General features: G+C 37.7%; 2 protein-coding genes across 4 annotated transcripts; both read right to left on the bottom strand.

Annotated features, from left to right (window-relative positions):
- Positions 1-512: 512 nt before the first annotated feature.
- LOC143354804 (glucocorticoid-induced transcript 1 protein) lies at positions 513-9,402 on the bottom strand. Of its 2 annotated transcripts, XM_076789146.1 has the most exons (9): positions 9,052-9,402; positions 7,133-7,293; positions 6,952-7,049; positions 6,617-6,759; positions 5,959-6,125; positions 5,737-5,866; positions 5,300-5,380; positions 4,116-4,251; positions 513-3,494 (listed from the first exon to the last, which is right to left on the bottom strand). In XM_076789146.1, the coding sequence occupies exons 1-9, from the start codon at positions 9,290-9,292 to the stop codon at positions 3,314-3,316; spliced, it is 1,338 nt and encodes a 445-aa protein (XP_076645261.1). In that variant the 5' UTR covers positions 9,293-9,402; the 3' UTR covers positions 513-3,313. The 2 variants fall into 2 exon arrangements, with proteins under 2 accessions (XP_076645261.1, XP_076645262.1); XM_076789147.1 differs by lacking the exon at positions 5,300-5,380.
- A 2,970-nt stretch (positions 9,403-12,372) lies between these two features.
- LOC143354799 (tripartite motif-containing protein 2) lies at positions 12,373-23,156 on the bottom strand. 2 transcript variants are annotated; one of them, XM_076789139.1, is made up of 11 exons: positions 23,017-23,156; positions 17,191-17,353; positions 16,948-17,121; positions 16,663-16,866; positions 16,044-16,292; positions 15,775-15,961; positions 15,200-15,636; positions 14,789-14,971; positions 14,489-14,596; positions 14,276-14,414; positions 12,373-13,808 (listed from the first exon to the last, which is right to left on the bottom strand). In XM_076789139.1, the coding sequence occupies exons 1-11, from the start codon at positions 23,034-23,036 to the stop codon at positions 13,570-13,572; spliced, it is 2,103 nt and encodes a 700-aa protein (XP_076645254.1). In that variant the 5' UTR covers positions 23,037-23,156; the 3' UTR covers positions 12,373-13,569. The 2 variants fall into 2 exon arrangements, with proteins under 2 accessions (XP_076645254.1, XP_076645253.1); XM_076789138.1 differs by lacking the exon at positions 23,017-23,156 and adding an exon at positions 17,904-18,747.
- Positions 23,157-23,582: the final 426 nt, after the last annotated feature.

Below are 23,582 nucleotides of genomic sequence, written 5' to 3'. Positions count from 1 at the left end.
TAATTCCCCGAATTTCGCATTAATTTTTTTTTTTTCGTCAATTTTCGGTTCCTATATCCAAACAACAGGTAATCTTTAGTGTTAGCAGTCTTTACACGCATTCCTCTCTGTTTTCTTTTCTTTCCTTTTTTTCCCAGGAGAACTCACAACAAAAGCTTAACAATGATAACACATTACGCAAGTATATGAAGGTTAAAAAGTGGAGCCTTACGAGTGTAGTTAAAAAATAATAAGGCTAGCCTTTCTCTCTAAAGTAATTCTTTTTTTTCCTCCTCTGCTTATTTAGTAAAAGTATGAAACGTTCTTTTTCCTTTTATTCACTATGATTAATACAATGTCTGTTTACGTGTTAAAACATCCTCCTTTGTTATCGCCACTTGGTTTCTTTATCTTTTCTTGTTTTTTTTTCTTTTTACATACTCGTTTTCCTCCGTTGAAGTGAAAATATGCCAACAGATGAAACGCGTGATCGATAAGTTTTTCTTTTCTTCTCTTCTTCTATAATCTGTCGGTTTCCTTTCTTTTTTTTCTATTTCCTGGAGCACTTTGTAAACTCGACGACGCGTTTACAAATTTCACGTAATAATCCTTACAGCGATGAGATAATGTCATTTAGGTCCATAGCGAAAATAAATAGAAAAAAAAAAGGATTCTTCTTAAGCTAGTAGATAGCAGATTAGTTTTTTTTCTTGTATTGTATACTCGTTAACTAGCCAGTGCATATTTCTTTTTTTTTTTTTCTTTATATATCCTGACTCTCTGATTAACCTTCCTGTCTATTTAGCACACTTTGCCACGCATTCTAAGGCATGAACTTCCTAGTGAGCTGGATAAAAGACAGCATAGACCAGTGTGCCAGGTACTTTATGTGTTAACATCTCATTTTTTTTCCTTGCCTTCCACTTCCCTTCACTGTCGTAGCTAGATACATTACAATATTAGAAAGTATATTACTATTGTATTTAAGAAAAAAAAAAAACTTGTTCTTCCCTGCTCTCGATCTTATATTTTTTTTCATTTCAAGATCCTTATCCGTCGGACTGTAACTATTAAATTCGTCGCAGGAAACCGTTTCCTTTCTGCGCGCGTTTAGTCAAAGCAAAAAAAAAAAAATAAATTGAACTTCTTGAGTGGCTATGTTCTGCGTATACTAAACAATAAAGTTAAACCCATCGCACGAATAACTCTCTCTCTTCCGTCTTTTCGCTTCTCTCGCATCTTCTTCTCGTTCTCTTCTTCGTCACACTTCGTTTCTTTCTTTCTTCTTTTTTCTTTTTGTCGTTTTTCTTTGTTCTTTTTTTTTTTAAATAGAGAGTATAGTAGTTCATATCAAAATATCTCCTACAATATTTGATATTCCTTTGATTATTCTTATCCATAAGAAAGAAATTTAAAAAGTCGCTTGCTAATCCGTTGTCGGTAGATTTTTTATTCGGAGTAAAATCGTTTCTACAGGCCGCGCGCGTTAAAAATATTTTTAAAATGCTATAGCGTTAGTTTGAGTGGTTAAATTAGTTCCTAAGTTTCCATCGTGTCTGTTCGTTACGTTCGTACAAAATCGGTATTATTCTTTTTTTCTTCTTCTCTTTGTCTCTCGGTATGTTAGTTACGACGAGTCTCCGTATTTGTGTGTTATTCGTGGATGGTTTAAACAGGATTCTGATATTACGCAACACATGCATACTGTCATTTGTATAGAACGTAGATTGATAAAACCTTTTCTCTCAATCATTTCTTCGCTTCCGCGTTTAATACAAAAACCTACAGTCACACCAATACTGTGCCAAATTAGGGAGCCATTCCGTTCTGCACATCTGATACACCGCACTGGCTTTAAAGCACGCGTCGTCCACTTGTTGCCTCAATCAAAAATTGTTTAAATCTTACCGCTCTCCATATTATTACTCATTACATTTCCACCTTGTATCGTTTAGGTTCACTCTTATTTATCATATATCCGTCAACCTGTCATTACATGTTGTATTGGTTGTACATATTCAGATAGTCAACTAACATAATACAAGTTAAACCAAAAATCTTGTAGCCCTATGGTATAGTCCCTATAAACGTTATCGATTAATAAAATATACTCTTGCTTGATTAACTTAAGTTCCATAAGTTTGCTTTTTTATGACACTGAACACTATAGTCTCGAGTAAAGTGTTCTTCTTTTTTCCGTTCTTTTACCAGTCGAAAAAAAGTAGAAATCTTACGGCCTAAGAGAAATCACTATAAAAGGAAGGAGAAGAAGCTATGCGAGAAAAAAAAAGTAGTGCACGGTTGTGTACACGTAATACAAAATAAAAACTATTGTGACAATTAATTTATGCCTTTATCTTACATATGCGACGTTAAAAAAAAAACGAAATGAAAAGACGGGTAAAGAATGTGTCTGTGTGTGTGTGTATGTATGTATGTATCAATGTGTGTACATATATAAATCTAGAGAACGTAATTCTAAAAGAAAAAAAAATGAAACGAAATAATGCACCATAGGGATACACTATTTTCGAGCTCTTCGTGTAATAATAACTTGAATATTCTCAACGTACGAGTAATAATACAAAACAATACAAAATTCTAACAGGTGCTTCGTTTCCTTTTCCTTCCTCATTTCGCTATGCAAAAATCGAATCATCTCGAAAGTGATAAAGATCTAATGAGAATATTATAGAGGGGGGCACATAATGTACATAAATCCAGGCACATGTACCCATTCGTTTCTTCTTCTTTTCTTTTCTCTTTGTATCAGTAGAATTTTGCCTTTCCCAACAATCAAATTTAATACTTTTTTCGACATTTTGAATATTTCTTTTTATCCCTGTATACAAAACTAAAGTCGTTTAGCACACTTTTAGCACTAAATTTAGAATACACAATTTTTATTAGTCTTTTTCCCTGTAGAACACAATGTTCATTCCTAAATGTCGTTTTTTTCCTCTTTCGTCATCGTTTTTTCCCCTTTTTAGTTTATCACAAATTATTGTTTCTCGTATTTTTTTTTATTTATTGTTTCGAACGTTTTAAAAGGAGCTCGCTCGGGTGCCATTCGATATATTCTCGTGTGTATGTCGACGTAATTATTAGAACTTCCATTTAATTACACAATCACGAACTACCCGAAAGTTGGGGAGTGTGTGTCTGTCGCACTGAAAACAGGCTGCTTTTCGGTAACTTTTTTTCTTCTCTCATTGTCGGTGTATATGCTTTCGTGTCAAAGTAAACCACTTTCTACCCATCAGGTCGGTAAAAAAAAATATATATATATACCAATCGGGTTTATAAACATTACTCCGTAAGGTGGAGAGCAGGACTATGGATTTGGAGGAGGTGTAGTTGGTGTTGTATGCGAAGAGGGTGATGCACTTGCAACCATCGTTGGACTGGCTGGCTGTTGTAATGGCAGGAACGCTGATCCCAAGCTAGGTTTTAACTGGAATGCTACACACGGCTTTGGGCAATAGTCTAGTTTGCTCAAGTCTATCATGGGTCGCCTATGCATAGAAATATTATTGCTTCAGTGACGCTGAAGTGCATCTGCAGACACTTATTACAGTATATTCCAAAATTCTAATCACAGCCACGCACACGAAACACACTCGGTCTCAATTGAAATCAATTTACGTTGTCCCTACTCGACTCAAAGAACGTGTGGAACTTGCACGCACGTGCTCAATAGATTAATTCAAGACACGACGTTTAGATTCGTGTTCAGCGCATCAAATTAAAATTTGTTGGACAGTACGAATACACCGAGTCAAGAAGAATTTCCATCATTCTGTTTTATCTTAATGCGGTAATGTACACCTGTTCCCCGATCTACACGGTTTTCAAAATAAAATTGGTTAAAAACGAAAATCTGGTAATAATTTCCTATAAAATGACTCCAATGTTGAACGGGCTCTCTGGTCCCAACGAAATATTATACCTTCGCACTCGCAGCTACTTTAGCCAAATAATGAATTGAATAGAATTTTTAGCTAAGAGTGCATCCAAACAAAACATCTACACGGTATTCTTCGTAAATCGATGGATAGTATTTTAATTTATTATTTTAAATGGAAATTCTTGTCGAATCATCTCGTACGTGAAAATGAACATGCAAATGAAATTACCTGGCATCCTCTACAAATTTGAGATTGACTTTCTCACAGCCATCAGGTGGTTCTCTTGCTAGGAACCTGTTAATGTGAGGAGAGGTGCCGAGACGTCCTTCTCTATCTTGTTCAGGGGTTGAACCACGACTTCCACCTTAAAGATGAATCACAACAACGAGATTAGTGGTTTAGTAAAAGCAACGTGTAATTATACTGTTTACATCGATTGAAAAACAAAATCTCGTAAGCTCATGCTAACAAAAATCACTCAATGCATCGATATGAACGTACGTTTGTGTAAAATAGAAATAAATTCATACACCAAAATGAAACTTCATTCCACTTCACTAAAAATACAAATATGTATAAATAAATATAAGCATGTACACTTATCGTTCTAAGAAAATTATATGTATCATGTATGAACAATGATGATAAAACGAGATGAGATTAATTCAGCAGTTGTGTAATAATTTACAGTGTTTCGACATGCAAATTTGAAATATCTCAATCGCAGTAATGTTTCTCAATCGTAATCGAAGTTTATTACATTCTAGTGAATAAAATATGTTAAGTGAAGTTATTCGGTGGTGGACTACATTGATAATGATTGAACAAAGAAAAAAAGAATTCGTAAAATATATAATAGTATATAAACAAAGCTATACAAAATAAAGCCTGCATGCAGCCACGAATGTATTAATAAACGATAATATTAATATACATCGTAATTGATAAAGAACAGATTAATTTACCATGTAATGTCATAATGTATAGTGTACATTCAATTTGGCATTTAGTATTCCATGAAAAGATAAAATCTTTTAGTCAGTGTGATATGCTACGATTTACTATGTAAAATTAGAAAATAATTCCAGATGTATATAATCGATAGAAAATTGAAACTTTCACCGTCCATAAAACGTATACACCTTTTATATTCTCAATGAAAACAGTGCATGCACATACTTCAGAATTAAATATACATGTATTCACGTGTAGATATTTTGCAAAAAATATATATATATATATTTACGAAAGAGATAAAATATTTGTGGATAGACGTATATAAGATATCCCATTTAAACTATCTGGACAAAGGGCATTCAGTGAAAATAAGTTCGATAAGAAACAAATTCGATCGAATGAATCTCAGAAACAAAAAACAGACAAAAGCAACATTTCCGCAAATATGAGCCAACCTTGTAAGAGATCGCTAGGCGGACGGGAGGCATCCATAAGACCAGGAATCAGCGGAGACTCAGAATTCCTAGATGGAGGGCCTGTCTCAACAGGCACACACCATAGTTAGTCTGTTATTTATAGTATTTCCAGTAACCAGAAATAATTCACACACACACACACACACACGCGCGCGCGCGTATATATATATACACTCCTAATTAATATGTACATTTAAATAATTATATATTCACCAAAGAAATTATCTTGTTACGAAGTTATTAAGAAGATACGGAGATTATCTTGCTATCTTGTTACGTAAAATTATCATTTTGATTAGAAACCTCGCACAACTTAAACATAAAGTTTCCGTAAGTACAAGTGGTGTGAAAGAACATTGGCAACTAGCTCACGTGTCTAGAAACTCTTCGCGGATTAATAAGCAGCTTGAAATTACCTGAAGAATAAGAACTGGATGGAAGGTCTGTAGCTGGTGTTTGTGTATTAACGCTGCGAGTAGCCCTCAGTAAGTCTGCTAACGGCGCACGATGTCCTTCCGGCGTAATTTGTTCACGATACCGTGCATACTGAAACGAAAAATAAATGTTTCAATAAAATCAACTTTCCACTGTACATACATTAAATATTCCACTGCTTGGGCGTTAAATATATCGCATACTTTGTCTTCCACTGGGTGATCAGGATCACTAGGGTTTGTTGCAGATTTAAGAACAAGTCCTTCGATTTCTTGGTTTAATCCTTCGATAGAAGAACGCATCGGGGGCCTCATTGGTTTCATAGGGATGTTCATAGGACTTGCCTTTGTACTCATGCTAAATTGATTGTCTAACGAAACAAGACAAATAATATGTATACCGAGGTTCGCAAAGAGAAATACTTTGCACACATTATTGTGAATAGAGCTCTTACTGATCGGATATTCGAATAAATAAATGTACTATTTCTCACATTCTTTGATCGCGATCCTTCTTCGAAATTTTATTTTTATAATAACTAGACTGCGGATTTTATGCATTTATAATAAATAGATGAAACACAAAACTGTGAAAACATTTGAGTAATCTAAAAATCTTACTGTATTGCTTCCAGCTCGTTAAAATTATTGGAAAAAGAAATGAATGCGTAACTCCTGTGTCTTGCAATTAATGCAGGCAATTTTTATTTTGCATAAAAATCCGCAGTCTAACACTGACTACTTCGAGTACTCGGATATCCAGAGAGAAAAGGCTTGCCGACTATTCGGACTTGAATTACATAATCATCCAAATACTCAAGCTTGGTAAGAGCCCTAACTATAAGGCAATACATGAACTTACGTATTGATGTTTGTGAAGCAATACTGGGTAGATGTACTGTGTGGTCTGCAGGAAAAGCCGGTGGTGGTGCACCAGGCATTATGAGTCCAAATGCAGCTGTCCTCTCTCTACTACTAGTGCCTTCCTTATTTGTACGCTGTAACCTGTATAATTACTTTAATAAATCATTGTGTGCATATTAAGTCTTATATTATATGTTAACATACAATGTTCATTGCACAAATTTGAAAATTTCAATCCTAAGTTGAGCTATAGCATTTTTATACGTTAATGTCCCTCGTGGAAATTATTTAAAAAATTCCTAAATATAGATGTATGAGAAAATGTCTATGTACCGATGCCTAAAGTACTTTTCCAACTTCTCATCTGTGGTGGTTTGTTCCGTAGGATGACGTGTATGTAATTTCCTTGGTTCGTTGGACCATTCTTCTGTCTGTAAATAAAAATATGTTAAAATAAACATCTTGGAAAGTTTGTCATTGGAGATTAGAGTACTGAAAAGAGTGCCATAGCTACCTGTGTAGATTTATCAACCAAAAGGAGACTGGAATGAATATAGTATGAATCGCGGGGCCATTGTCCTTTTAAGTAGATAGTATCTAACGATGCTGTCCTCCGGATATTTTGGTTTCCGCTTAAACTTTCGCTGCATCTTCCGCTTAATGTTTTTGATTTTGCTGTAGAGAACAATATTTATAAATAGAAATACAGCTATAGAAAAACGAAATTAGCTTGTGATATTGTGTAGATGTCAACCAGAACCGGACTACTAAAAATATTTTCGGTTGCTGGATAAAATGAACAGATCAAATAAAAATCGAACTAAACAATAGTGTGAAAGGGTCAAGGATGAAAAGTCAATTTTGTAATTGTTTCTTGTGGAACCGATCTAATAATGAGTGTTCGGTTACCGAGTTGATTGATCCAAGAGATTACAGAGTGCTAGAGAGAAGATATTACAAGAGAATGATTATCAACTATCTTTAGATAATAATATAGAAATCCATGATATGTCACCTTTAATGAAACATTTACTGTTAAACACACTAAAAGCATATGTAACATTGACAACAGCTAGAAACCGAATAAATTTACAACATCCACAGTATACAAGAAAGAACATTACTCTTCAATCTTCAACTCTCTCACGAGAATCATCATGTTTATGTCTGATAGAAGACGCTACAGCTCGCATTCATTGACAACAGTGACAATTCAACGACAAGTGACTTTTATTAGACTTTTAAATCAATTCCCATTCCAAACATTGACAAATACAGATGACAACGATACAATTACAAACATGAGGTAACAGATTCATGAAAAACAAATGAAAGAGGAAAGAGGAAAGGAAACCTTCGACACTGGACCATTCTGGTCCAGTGATTTCTCAAACTACATCATCATCATCATCATCATCATCATCATCATCATCATCATCATCATCATCATCACCACCACTGTATTATCTGACAAATAATTTCAATTGCTAGCTGTTCGATTAAATACAGTGGAAAGATCAAGAAATACTTTCAAGAAAAATTGATCGGCCACGGATAAGAGCAACAGCAACACGTAAACATGTTACTCGTAAAAACACTAAAAGCACGGTAAGTAACATTTACGACCAGAAGCCCAATAAAAACATAACATCCAGAGTATACAAAACTTGTGCTTACGTAGAAACGAGATATACTTAATTGTTCTTCCATTGATCATCGAGTTCTAAAGAAATATCAGGTCGGTGCAAAAGTTGTAACCCGATTTCATCTTAAAACACGACGAGGAATCGGGCATAAACTTTCAGGCACTGGCCCAATATATACCAAGTAACAATAATATTTATCAACAACGATTTTCGCGAAACGTTCACCGAAAACTCGGATTTCTGTAGATTGACAAACAACAGGACCGCCGATATACAAACGGGACAAACAAACATAATACGAGATCCACAAGACAGATAGAGAGATAGAGAGAGAGAGAGAGAGAGAGAGAGAGAGAGAGAGAGAGAGAGAGAGAGAGCCGAGCGAGTAAGCATCCGTACGTCGCTGTGTACACCAGCGTCGTGGAAAACGAAAGGAAAGAGGGGGAGGAAGGAAGGAGTACGTATCTGCTGTTAGTCGAGGATCCGAGCGAACGGTTTGGAAAACGAAAAATGACAGACACAACAAAGAAGTCGATTGGGAGATAAAACAGTGTGTATGGAGCGAGCACGACAGCGTGTACGGGACATGTAAACGACATGTACACACAGAGTCGTATAGTAATCTCTCTCTCTCTCTCTCTCTCTCGTGCGCGAGAGAGAGAGAGAGAGAGAGAGAGATGGGAAAACAGAAGGGGGTTTGAAAGAGAGAGGAGGGTGATGGAGGAGGGGGAGCTCGGAAGGCAAAGGGTAGGGGGAGGGACATAGTAGTAGCAGCAGCAGTAAATACCTTTGTAAGAGAGAGAGCCGGGGCTTCGTTGTCCCGAGGAAGAGGTCTCCGGCGAGATGCGGGCCCGCCACGCACTCGCGTTTGTAGGGGACACGGTGGGACTGTTGCTGTTGCTTTTCCTGAGGCTGCTGCCTTGCCGGCCCTGTCGTAACAGCGAACTTACAGGCAGGGTCGCGCGCATTGGGCCTTGCTTCGACGTCGAGCATGGCGAGGACTTTCGCATCCGCTGTGATCCCGACATTTTCTCATGTAGACGGTCGCCGCTCGGGCTCGCGTGTACGTTGCCTCGGTCGGCAGAGAGCGACGACGCGGCTGCACCTCGTATCCGAACGATAGGAACGAGGTGGGGGGAGGGGGAGGATAACGGTGTGTGTGTGTGTGTGGTGTTGCACTAAAAGGACGGGGCGCCGCGGGCACCGTTCAGGGCACGAGGCCTCCGAGCACCCGCGACTTTGTCGCGCACACGCGCCGACAGTGGCGATAGTGCCGACACTAACCCAACCAAACCGAGGACAGACTCCCGAATCCGTTCTCAGGCGTTGAGCCCTATTCAGGTGTCTCTGTCGCGCGTCTCACGGCGACGGCGGCGGCCGAGATCTCATCAACGACGGCTGCGACGACGACGACGACGACGACGATAACGACGACGACGACGACGACAACGCGACGACGGTTTCACCAACAACGACGGGAACTGTGGCAGCGGCGGCGCGACGACAATGCCCTACGCGTCTTGTCATTTGCAATGTTCTGCTGCTGGCTCGGCACGCACGTCACGTGACCGGCCGTCCCGGCTGGTCATTGGTGCAACGCTGGCCCGTGGAGCGTCGTACTACGCTCACCCGTGGGGGCCGCGTTCCATTCACTACCACCGTAGCACCGTAGCTAGCGTCCTATCGTTCTCTCCGTCTCTCCACTAAAGATTCTCTCTCTCCTCTTCGCGCTTGTGCAGTGACACTCAAATTCACCCTTTTTTTCCCGGAATATCACCGTGTCGACGATTATCTACCGAACACCGCTTTTACAACGGTTTGTTTATCGAGCACTAACCGTTTCACCGTTCCGTAACCCCGAATCCGAATATATATATATATATATATTATATATATGTATAGATATATGTACACGTATATCCGATGTAGACTTTGTACGTTTTCTCTGTTAAGTCTCTTCCAGCTCGTTCCTCGCGAGGAAACAACACGCGGGCCGATCTCTTGTGATCTGGTTCGTTAGTAGCCTCTCTCTCTTCGGGTTTTCCGATGCAGCTCACAGCCCGGACCGTTTCAATCGAAAGTATGTTTTGGTATACGTGTACTATACACCGTCGACGTTCTCGTGTGCAACGACGCTTGTGTATACACCTGGCACCGCCGCGACACACGTACAGGCCAGTATGTAGCGTCTTACGTTTCACGTTATGTACGTACGTAATGGAGGAGCACAAGCCGATGAATAGCGTGCGTGAATAACTTTCGTGTACGGGGGCACGTACTAGCACAGGCGTAGTATTCGCGAGCTTACGTTTCCCAGCCACGGCGCGTGCACGCTATATACTCGTTCATTCGATACTCTCGCGAGGAGAAATCTCGAACGGCGTATACGATCGGTTGAATTGCCGCGGATCGAGTCAATATTACGCGCGAGCTTGATTTCGATAGTATTGACGCCGAGGAATTTTTATGGGTATTTCGATCCGCCTCTAAACGCCCGCCGATTTCACTGCTTCCCATGGGGGAATCCTCTTAATTTCTTTTCTTTCTTTCTTTCCTTCTTTCTTTTCTCCTGTGCAATCTCATTTACCTATGAGAATTTTCGTGAGATTTTTTTTTTTTTATAGAATTGAGAAGAATTTTGTGTATATATATATACAAATAGTACATAGTGTGTATATATATATATATATATATAAATTAAGCTCGTATATTTATTTACAATTTTATGTTACACTGTTTCGTTACATTACAATATTCCGTTCTGCATATGTAGTATCGATAACGTACGACTAGATTTGAATTCGCTTTGCTTTGCGTTCGAAATGTTCAAATTATGTATTATATCGTGTAGTACAAATTTTGAGCATCGAGTAATTTGTAAAGTATGACGAACGTGGCATTAATTGTGTTACACTCTAAATCTTATCGCGAAACTTTATGTTAATGTATAAACAATAAAACCAGGTCTTGATAACATCGATACATTATTTGCTCTTATTGAGTTAATAATATTTAATTCCTGTTTTGTAAAGGCACTGGTGCCCTTTCCATAAAAGGCTAATTCAGTGGTGTAAGTATTGTTTGCGTAACTTATCTACTCGCGCGATTATACGTGTGTTTATAATCGCATTTTTGTTAGGTATTGATGAGTTATTGTATCAAGCATTTTATAAGGAATGTTCTGTGTTAATTAAGGAACTAGGGTAAGAGACCCAATTACTGTTCCTATATATATTAATTATGCTTATTTTTAAAGCATAATTGGGCGTCGCTTACCCTTATTTAATGCTTATGGTTCTTCGGCCTTTTTTAACAATTTCTATTATTGCTGTTTACAATAGTACTTGCTACTATGTAAATCTAAACTTATGAACATTATTTTGTAACCACAAGTTCTCGTATCTCGGTTTATTTTTGAGGGTGTGAACACAACACTGAGCATATACTTTACCTAGTAATATATATATCTAATTTTTGTATATTGTAATTTTCCCTCCTATCCGCTCAAATTGTCGAGCATGTTATTATGTAATCATAAATAAGTAGAAAACGGGACTCCATCAACTGGGAAATATTATGAATGAACACAATTAGTATACACCTGGAACTAATACGTTTCTATAGGCAATAACAGTTGTGTAACAGATAAAATGTAAATGCTAAAAGTATCTAGAATTATTTCTCTATACATGAATAAAAAAAGAAATATGTTAACGACATAGACACAATAGAAGATTATTGCACAAACTACAATCGAGCTTTCTGCATATGCGAACATTTGTTTACAATACAATCATAATTTATGCATAGAAAAATTGAATAGCAAACAAAATATATTATAACATCGATCTGCACTGACACAAGACAAATATTAGCACAAACTTTAATTTATTTTTTATTTTACGTATTTACAATACACTAGTTATAGTTTGCATTTACGAATGAAATCGCAACTAAAAACTGTAATGAGTATGTGATGGAAATACAAAATGCTTTGTATGACAATTAAAAATAGTCAACATGTTGAGAATTTTTATAATAAAATGAACTCCGAAAACGTTCTCGAAATGTTCATAGAAAGCATTTTAAATTAATTCTAGGATCAAAATAAGTACAGAAGTATTTATTTTTAACATTTTAATGTCCACAAATGAAAATTTCTGCGTTTTTTGTTGTGGAAACGTATTCGAGTACCACAAAAAAGATATAAAATGTGAAAACACGATGATATGTTACCTAAGAACGTTTGTCGATAAAAAAGAAATGAGAAGACTGTACATAAGAACACAAAACGTTTTCGATCAAATTCCTTTGGTAATCGTAGTCGAATCCTTTGATGCAACATATGTATCTCTACGAGCTTCTTTTGTGGAAAGAAAATATTAAGTATCATGTTTATAACATAACTTGATATTATACTTAATATTTAAAGTATTTGCTTTACACACAATATTTGTTTACAGGACAAAAACAATTACAAAAATTTCATTAAGTCATTGTAATTATGAAACTAGTCCATTATAATTTTGTTAGTGCGAAATAATGACACTAATAAGCATAAAATAGTCCATTACGTCAATAGCAATCGAGTATAATAAAGATACCAAAAATGTATTGACTATAACATTTACGACATGTTTATCGGGGGTCTTGTAAACTTGGAATTCTGTGACCCCAACACGTTCCAGTGAAAATTTGATTGTAAAATAAACCTCTCGTATGAACTTTCATCTTTCAACTATGAGATATGTAGGTAGGATCTCAGTATAACTGTTCTGATCTTTACGTATCGGACTATGGCAATTCGAAATGCTTATTATAGTACATTTGGACAACAATCAAGATAAGTAGTAAGAAATTAAAGGATCACTTTTACTGGATTTAAGTAATAAATTAAATTAACGAACGATGACACAAAATACTATAAATTACATTATACTAATCAAGTCTCTTCCGTTTTTTAGGAGCGCGACGCGCACGTCGCTAAGTCTAGCACATAAATAAACTTACACACCGTTTTCTTTTCTATAAGTATTACACATACGTATACACGTGTTACATATATATATATATATATATATGTATATGTTGCACTTATAATGTCAAATACGATCAACACCATTCTCTACACCAATAAAATTATTTTGATTGATCCTAAAGCTTGTAAGTCGTAAAAATTGCATATAAAAAATTTATATAAACATAGACACGGTTAAAATTATGCGTAGGATTATAACAAAAGTTTCATGAAAGCAAGTAATTCAAGCTACATCCAACTCTGCTTTTCTTTTCTTTTTTTCTTTTTTTACCAATATCTATATTTTTTTGTACAATCGTTTCCCAGATCTACAACTACCAAGTGATTGTCAGGTAGTACTGCAATACCTGAAGGACGTCGTAATTTTGAACTATGCGAGTCGATTTCAGTCAAAATATTACCCCCACCTAATTTCAACACTTGGATCGTACTGCGACCTTTATCGGTGCGTGTACCAATTATTCTACCTTCTGCGTCGACAGCTAAACCTCCGTAAGCGCCTTTACCTATAAACAAATTACGCTTAATATCCGCACAGGCAAAGTAGCAGCCACTTTACGTACAATCGCTGGCACTAATATTCGGACACTGTTAAAAAGTCGATAACTTTTTTAATACTGGACCGTACGACTTGAATTTTTTGTAGTGTACTACACGAAAAAATTTTTACAAAGATTGCACTCGGTCCAAATACATAAATTTAAGAATTCAAAATTTAAATTTAAATTTAAAAAATTCTTAGTTCTAAAATTTTTTTAAATACGTTTCGTGCTAATTCTCAGGATATGCATAATACACAAATCTACAAAATGTACTTTTTAAATTTTCGACATAGACTCGCATGAAAAAGTTGTAAAAAGCAACTTTTAGTATTTTCTCTGCAATTTGGACCAATTGCAATCTTTCGTCCGACATTAAAAGAGTTATCCCGAATATTAATGGCAGTGATTGTACACGCAAAACGAGAATTTACCTTTGCCTTCTGAATATATCTCCTCGGAGAAGTCTCCTTTAGCAGTGAACACTAGAATATGATCATCGGCAACTACAATTTCACCGTTACGCCCAACAGTAACGGCTCTAATTAGTTTTAACGTTACCATTTTTCCGACCTTGATAATCATTAACAGAATTTTAGAACGATTCACCATGTATAAAGTATTAATGACTGTAAATATTATCCAACCTGGAAGAGCAATTTGCCGTCAGAATCGAATACAAAAACACAATTTTCACCGTTGTCGGCCACAAGTATATGTCCGTAATTTCTATCTACTGCGACATCGATTGGCTCCTGAATATCAAAATGGTAAACATGATTAATAAAAGCGACACTCCATTGTACAATTTTTAAACTATGTCCACACTGAAGCTACATCGAGCAACTTTTTCTCCCCTCTTGTTGCCTTCTTCTTTTTTTTTTTACTGAATCATTTGCTCAATGTTGCTACAGCGTGGGCATAGCTGTAGAATGAGAAATACTAACTCGAAACGCGTAATGAGTGAAGGACTTAATTGTATCGCCTAAAGAGCTCATTTCCGTAATTTTTCGTGTTCTCCAATTGACGACAACGATACCTTGCTGCGATATACTTATTCCTGTACAACTACGGCCTTCCAGACCTTCGTTAGTTAAATGCCTTTGAAATTCTAAATCACAATTGAGTACCTAGGAACACAATATTATCTATAAATATGATCGTCACTTGAATGCTTCGACGATGGTCGTTTTCTTTAATACTAGGTTTACGGGACGCGTTCTAATATTGTCCATGAGAAATTATTCAACAAATTTATTTCTTTGGGTATATGCAATGACACATTCTTGTTATTTTTAAAGTCGTCACTTTCAGGGCTCTGTGAACCTAGTGTCAAGAAATTCGTGAATTCGTTGTACCTTTACTCGGGAGTTCCCGGTATCTAGAACGTAAATCATGCCGTCGTCGTCGACGGCAACTGCAACTGGCTGGTGAAACTCGTCCTTTCCGCTTCCTCGGCTCCCATATACTTTAACTGGCTCATTATGTACAGTCGCGTCAAAAAATAAAGGATAATCTTTAATAGGCCGCTCGAAAACTGATAATTTCAGGACGAAGCGTGTCGCAACCGGAGGTCTGAACAGTATCTCGTATGTACCGTTCTCTAAATCTACTATTTCAGTTTCGACTCTGGAACTTTGGTTGTCTGAGTGGATACTATCCGCTAACGTTAATTCGGCAGTGATAAGATCTCCTCCAACGTTTCTAGGATGCCCATGGTAATCGACGGTCTCTAGTACGACGGTCGCTTGTAACTTAACTATTGCAGGATCCTTTAACCTGGCTCTGCACAAACCTATTCGCAAAACGTGATTGATTACGCTAAATATCGTACATCTTTTTTTAAGACGATAACGTGAACGAGTAAAGCAATCGAACGATTAATAACAATGTTAAAGCAGGTACTTTACTGTATTATCAATCCTCAGGATACCTGGCAATGTTGTACTAGAACGTACTCGTCCCAAATTATGAATAGCTTCCTCTAATTGAGAAAGAGCATGATTGTGGTTAAATTCGAATGTAATGAAGGCATTTTCTTTAGGTTCACTAAGTGCTGATGCCGCGTCTAGTTGATCAGATAAACTACCAATCCTCTGCGTGATGTTCCGTACTTCGACCTTGAATCAGAATAACTAGTTATCTACGGCATAAACAGGAAGCATAGAAATTTAGTATTAAAAGATATCGTGAATTATATACTTGATATTGTAAGCCTTCGCATTCTTGTTGCACTTTATTTTTCTCGGCTTCTATGAGAGCGTGTTGCTCTTCTAACACGTGCTTCTTGTCTCTCGCAGCTGCAGTTACCGCTGCTTGCAATTCCGAACGTCTCATCTCGAACTTTGCGATAATTTCTGCAAACTCGTTGTCCACAGCGTTCAAACACCTCTCTTTAGAAGCTTCCAAACGTTGCAGCTCTGTACTCACAGAATCCTGGGCCTGTGTCAACTAGAACCACAGTTAGATGAATTTACGTCGATTACTACAAACTAATGAAAAATGTTTTCTTGAAATATACTAATAACTTTGTCGTTTGGACAGACACAAAAAATCTCAAGGTCATATGTTTCAAGATTTTACGAAAAGTAATGTTTTTTTTCAATGGAATTAACCAGCTTTTGTATTGTCAATTGATAAAATATCAAATTCTGCGTAAAAATGTATTGACCTCCATATGTCCTGAACCTACTACTAAAATAAATAAAAAAACTTTCTCTCCGGACATTTTTTTATATCTGTATAAACAACAAAGTTATTAGGGGTGGCAAAGTTAAATGAGGCAGCCTGTACACCATAATGCGGGCAGGGGGATTGTTACCTTGGATATACATTCATTGGCTTTGTAGAGTAAAATTTCAGACATTCTTTTAATCGCAATGCTGAAAGGTATGATGGTGTGCTCTGTACAACCCGGTGATGTCCCAGCATGATTCCCACCCATGCATACTGTACAAAAGACTGTATCGCACGTTTCACAGAACAATAGCTCCTGGTTTATGTGAACCGAACATTTTGGAATCACCTGCAGTGAAAACAAATATTTAGTATATTACATTTAATGGCACATATGTAGAGAAATATTGTAAGAAGCATTAGTTCGAACCTCTCTTCTCTGTCTGGACATAAGATCAAGAAGTTGGTTCACGAGGAAGCTAGGTGGTAATGCAGGAACGCCACCGCGAGGAATTGTTATTAGTTCTCTGCAAATAGGACAACGAAAGGCACCAGGTTCGCGGGTTTCGGATGCAGCAATCCTTGTTAAACAATGTAAACATACCTGCGAACATGAAATTAATTAATCATACATTTAATCATTTTATATGAAGTATTTATACGAAATACTCACTGTGTGCGAACACGGTAGTAACTTAGGAGTGTGTTCCCCACCATCATAAACAAAAAGACAAGTACCACACGTTAGAAAGCTCTCGTTAAAATCTTCATAGTTTATACTGACTGTCTCCACGAGCCTTGAGCTCATGCTGACCATCCTCTCCCCTAGCCGTGTCCTGAAAAAAATTAATAACAAACACGTTACTGTCTGTAATGTATATTAAAAAATATTTCTCTTAAAAATACTGACTATAAAGCAATAACATTCATAAGAAACATTGATACATTTATTCAATTATAGATAATATTCTTTGTAAATACATAGATAAAACTTGCAACGGCTAACTGTTATTTAATTATGCGAACAGTAATTAAACCAAGATTATCTGTATAATAATTTGCTTCATTATTATTTAATTATTACGATAACATTCTCACAGATCTGTACATTCTTTCAATTAGTAATTACATTTTCGACGATTATTAATATTCGTTTTCGATTTTTTATTTTTTATTTTTTATTTTTTATTTGCGATTTTCCCGATTAATTCCTCCCAATCACTCAACCGATCAAATTAAAATTTGTAATCGCGCAATTCTGAACTTATCTGCCGCGATACCGCAAGCGTGACAAGTGAACGTACCCTAACAATAGCCTGTAACAATGCGCGCGTTGCTAAGCACAGAGGTGTTCGCGTAGTAATATTTATGAATTAATAAACTCACTGTATAGCCAAACGCAGTGCCTCCATAATGAATCTAGCCCCGCTGTACTTTTCAGAAACGTATACATCCGTTACATCGCACAGGCTTTATCGGGGCATCTACACGAGCGTGGAGCATCATACCTCGGTTCTTTCGCATAAATTTTCATCACGGTATAAGCTGGGCCGACACTAACGGGTTCGTCGGATAACTTCCCCCTAAATCGCATCTCCTAATGCCACGCGGTACCGAACCACCAAACACAAACATCCAGTTGCATCGCATACAAACAATCAAAACATCAAAAATTCTCACGCACCGTGCGGCCGAGTAACTTTCTATTTACAATTCTTTTGTCATACATCCGCGTATGAAATCACCCGACGCATTTTATACATTCCCGGCAATCGATCACCTATCGCAACCAACAACGTTCACTATATCAATTTTTACGATACTTTCGAACGTTTAATAGACGACGACGACTGTTTCGAAGGAGGATCGACGCGTCCGAGAAAGTCACGATCGCGAATATAAATAAAGGAATCAAGATGAGGCAAAGCTTCAGTCCTGGGAAACTCGCGTCCCGAGAGGAAGGTTTAGATGTTCCCGTCGCCGCAGAAGCCACCGCGAACACAAAGCATATGCCGACTCTTTGTCTATCTTTCCTCCTTCGTTTCCTAGGACGAGCCTGTGCGCTTCGCGGCGTCCGCTTGGCATAGTTCTCGCATCGTCTGCGAAGTCGAAAAAAGAAGAGCAAGCGTTTATCAACCGTTCAGGACTGTCTCCGTTTCACTTTCGAGGCTGCGCGTGTCTTCGGGTATCTCTTGGTTGTCATTTTTCGAACCTGTTCCCGTCCCTGTCCCGTCTCGTACTTTAGTGTCACTATCACTCGCGATATAATTGCGGATATTCACCAGCGGATGGACAAGCGATACCGTTGCCTCGACACTGTCGAAATTCCGCGTGGCGTTGTCGCATTTTTCCAAAGAAAACACAGACCGACGGATCACGACGGGCCGCATCAGCTGCGGAGCGCGGCGACTCACGTTTTACAGCTGCGCACGTTCTCGCCTGCATCCGCAGCCGGCACCACTGCCAGGGACGAAATGAATAGGCGCACTATGCGGGCGCCCGCGGCCACGATTCGCTACGATGCATCATATCATCTCTTCCCTCGATCCAACTCGTCGCGGCGCATAGTGGACAATTTCGACGAAATCGGATTCGAAATTAAAGAACTTTCGATAGAAATCAGGTAGAGCGATGAAATTTTTTTTAAATTAAAGCTGAAACTTTGTAGAATATAGGAAAAATAGGGAGATTATGGTACGAACGGTTTTTAACCTTGAGAAAATTTGTTAAACTTGTACAATTTCAAGAAAATTGTGGTTTTTCCAATACCACGCGCGGAAAACATTTTTTTTTAACATGCTATGCATCAATTTCCATAGATTTTTGCACGCTGATTTCAAATCTGGTCTCAAAATTTGTCTACCCCCTCAGGATTTTGCAAAAAATAGATTTTTATGAGAAAAACTAATGAAATCGTTTATTCGTTGAAATGATTGGATGGTAATAATCGCCCTATTTTTCCCATATTCTACAAAGTTTCAGCTTTAATTTAAACAGAATTTCATCGCTCTACCTCCTTTCTATCGAAAGTTCTTTGATTTTGAATCCGATTTCGTTCAAATTGCCCACTGTGCGTCGCACAAATGCATTGTGCGTTGCCAAATGGCCAAAAAGCGGCAAAAAATCTGTAAAAACGAAGCTATCCAACGAATTTGTTTGAAAATTTGTGGAGAGATTGCCACAGGTACAACGCTTATTTGGCAAACAAAATTTTTGTAAAAAGTTGTTAACATTAAGCAATATGGGCTAATCAAAAATCTCTGTTTTCTGCCCATTTTTTATTTATGGAAGCATACAACAGATCCTTTAATAGATTTTGGTCTGGAACTAATCGTTTTGGCAAGGTGTAATATTGATCTAACTTTGTGCAAAAAATCATGAAACCCTTCGAGACCCTTTCGCCACAATTTAAGTTTAAATATCAACTTTCAGAATTTCCAAGAGTGAATCGTGCGGAAGTTACGATTATTTGATGTTCCAGGTGAAATTTTTTAGGAATATTTCTAAATAATACAGAAAAATGTGAAGTGCATCTGATTTATTTATTTTTTATGTATAAAAAAATATTTAATAACAATTTTTTTTAGCTTACATAAATTATTTTTATAGCGTTCATTGGAGCACTACCAAAAAATACCTGTTGCATTTTTGCGACAGTGGTCCAGTGAACGAAAACTTTGTTTATTTAACATCAAAAATTGTTATTAAATATTTTTTTATATGTATGAATGTCACATTTTTTTTTATTATCTTATATGTATCCCTTAAAAATTTCACCTGAAACATCAAATAATCGTGACTTCCGCGCGATTCATTCTTGGAAATTCCGAAAGTTGATATTTAAACTTAAATTGCGGCGAAAGCATCTGGAAGTATCTCATGAAATTTTAACAAAGCTGGATCAATATTATAACTTGCCAAAACGATTAGTTCCAGATCGAAGCTATTCAAAGGATTTCTTTTGGAAAATTTTTTTGCCAGTTAATAGTTGAAGCCATTTGCAATAACCCATATGATTTGTAGACCCCTAAGTATTCAATTATAGGCGGAGTAATTACATAACTATCGCACTGAAAACTGATGAATTCCCAGGAGCGAGGAAATGGTTGTTTACCATGCGTATATCTCCGTAAAAAAATGTTTTTTCAAAAATCTGACTTTGGCACACCATGCACGCACTATTAGGCTATACAAAAATAATTTTTTTTTTATAAAAATCGAAAATTTATAAAAAGGATTTTTTGCCGCCTTGGCACCACTGTGCGTCGCGCTGCTGCACACCAAATCTCGGAATTCGCAGCGGAACTCTCTTTGATCCATTTTCATTCCAGAATTTGAACATTTCATTTAGAATATTTTCGTCACGTTGTGTGGCTCCCATATGATCTGTTTCACTTTGTCGAGATGAAATCGAGCATGTCTCGTACTCACACTTGAACGTTTAACAATTGATCAAATACAAAGCAGGAGTTTTTTTTTGAATAATAGTAATTTTTAGTGACGCCTCAAAGGTTACAGTCGAATGCAAAGGGTTCAACGATTATTGCCAGAGTCGAGTAGTTAATTGTTAACTCTTAACTGCACGACTCAAAAATATCGATAGGCTGACCACTAGGGTCCAAAACAAGATACATTTACTCTACCGTTCGTGTAAACATAAAATACAATGTAATCCACTGTTACGCGAATTTGCATAGATTAGAAGATAAGAATTAATACCGCAAAATACCGGTTTGACTTAACTCAAATTAAAGCCTAGCAATTGACGATTTAGGATCAACCCTTTGAACTAGCAATTTCCGATCAAGATGTACCAGCCAATTCTTTTCAACCGTAAAAATCAATGATGTGATCAAAATTAAACTGAATCGATTAATTCTAGTACTTGGTTAAAAATAATCGAGGGTACTTCGAGTTTGGTGTGAACGATAAGCCGATTTTTGCGGAGAGTGTCGTGCATCGTATGCATAGATAAGAGAGACGCGTCATGTTTTGCGTGGAAAATTTTATTATGTTGTTATTTAGCATCAAGATTCCATATACGAATGGAGCAAGGTAGTGCGAGGTTTAGCGTTTCGGTTGTTTGTTGGACGCGAGATGTTTGTAACAGTTTCGGTGGAGCGGCGTGTAATACGTCCCTGAGTATTGGCGCACCGTCAAGCGTTTGCCAGGAGAGCGAGAGGCAAGACAGCGGGTAAATCGATGTTGAAGAAAGAGGGACGGTAGAGCCCGCCGAAGGGTAAGGAGACGAGGAACACCAACGCCGGTACAAAGACGGAGAAATGCCTGGTATGCTTGCGCGAGGTATACCGCCATATAGACGGCTGAATTGTCTACTGCGCAGTCGCCCGTTAAAAGGTGTAGCGCCTGATATGTGTACGCTTTGCTTACTTCCATGCACTTGCTACAGCCGGCCCTACGGACAGCTGTACATTTCCTATAGTCACGAATTTCATGTTTCCATCAGGCTCTCTCATCTGTATGCCGTACACTGTACACCTTACTCTACAGAGAACCTGTTTTTTCCTCGACCACTTTTCCGGTGTACAATCATTACTAAACAAACTTTGCCGCGGAAGGAATCGTGCGGTGTTCGCGCCGATAAAAGTGAAACTTTATTGTCGAGCGTAAACTTTGCTTGAGAATTAACGCTGCTCTCGTGCGTATCGATAAAAGCGAGGCACTTTAATTATCTTTATCGTATGAGGTATAAATATAGCGATTATAATCGATATAAAATGAAAATGTCTTGTCTTCCTAAACTTATTAAATCAAAACATATTCGAGTCTTAAAAATAACTCCCATCCTTTACCGTACAGTTACACCACTTTACAAGTGGCTGATGAACCGAGTAAAATGTTTGGACATAAAACAAAGTCACGCGTAGTTGATTGCCAGGGTCGCGAAATAATTTGTACACTTAATAATATACTAAACGTACTATGAAATGCAAAGGGACAAAAATAGCAATGATAAACCTTGTTCCCTTGGATTTCAGTCTGTTAAATTTAGGTGAATTTCAGTCCAACCACATTGACCTATTTTTATCAGCTAAAAATCTGTCGATATATTGAATGTTTAAAATTGTATAAAATCCTGTGAAACATAAAGACACGAACATAGCGATAACTATGATAAATCTCGTTTCCTTAATTCTCAGCGTGTCAATTTCATTGAATCTAAGCCCAACCACACTGACCCATTTTCATCACCCGAAACTCCAGTAGTAATTAAAGAAAGGATTACAGAAAGATAACATTTATATACGAGATGATATAACAAAAATTATTATATGTTTCCTATTCGCGAGAAGAGCCGAAAAAAGCGTGCCATTACACCAAGTCCCCTCAGATCGAGCAAATACACATTTTTATCGCCATTTTTATCAACCCCTAAAATGCGAGTCACGTATCGCTGTGTAAACCGCGTAAGCGTTCCATTGAACGTGCGTGTATGTGTACGGTGGGTGTCTGTTAGGAAAGCTTGTCACATACTCACATGAATGGACAGCAGCTCATGAAGGTTCCTTTGATAAATTCAGACGATAACTTATTTTTATACAGGCAATGTGTCGGCGCGTTATATTATTTATGGCGTTGCAAGGATCTCAACTGGGCGTGATGCGCACACTAACAAGGCACCATGATGCATCGAGCCGACTGCGACAGGATCGACGTGGTATACCATACGACTGTTTACAACATCATCTTCCAGCGGACAATCTTCAAACACCGTGCACAAGATTCTTTCCCACGAGCCCGAAACGTTGAGGTATGATAGAGCATGTGTGTATGCGTGTTCCCCTTGATTATTGTAAACACCTTGCGGAAAGGGGCGAGAGAGCTGCGTGCATCGACGTAAACAGGTGTATCTTCAGCGTTGTCACGATCCTCGGACGTAAACAATGGCCTGGATGCACACGAATGCAACCCCGACGTATGCCATGGGTCGGAACTCGAGTTTTTCTCTTGCTACGCCCACGCTGATAACGTATAGCGCGTTTGTCGGTGCGTTAAGGCTGCGGATGGCTTGGTCGACGGGCACACCAACATTCCGTGCGCACG

This window comes from Halictus rubicundus, chromosome 6, assembly GCF_050948215.1.
Source record: "Halictus rubicundus isolate RS-2024b chromosome 6, iyHalRubi1_principal, whole genome shotgun sequence".
Lineage (NCBI taxonomy): Eukaryota > Metazoa > Arthropoda > Insecta > Hymenoptera > Halictidae > Halictus > Halictus rubicundus.
This window is presented reverse-complemented; position numbering and strand designations above follow the sequence as displayed.

Excerpts from the sequence above, each read along its gene's own strand:
- LOC143354799 (XM_076789138.1), bottom strand. The coding sequence starts at position 17,929 with ATGGAGGCACTGCGTTTGGCTATACA. Across the intron at positions 16,867-16,947 it reads TGTCCAGACAGAGAAGAGAG|GTGATTCCAAAATGTTCGGT; the intron begins GTTCGAACTAAT and ends TTTTCACTGCAG. Across the intron at positions 14,415-14,488 it reads ACGGCAAATTGCTCTTCCAG|GTCGGAAAAATGGTAACGTT; the intron begins GTTGGATAATAT and ends ATGATTATCAAG.
- LOC143354804 (XM_076789146.1), bottom strand. The coding sequence starts at position 9,292 with ATGTCGGGATCACAGCGGATGCGAAAGTCCTCGCCATGCTCGACGTCG. Across the intron at positions 7,294-9,051 it reads CGGCTCTCTCTCTTACAAAG|CAAAATCAAAAACATTAAGC; the intron begins GTATTTACTGCT and ends TGTTCTCTACAG. Across the intron at positions 6,126-6,616 it reads TGCTTCACAAACATCAATAC|ACAATCAATTTAGCATGAGT; the intron begins GTAAGTTCATGT and ends TTGTTTCGTTAG.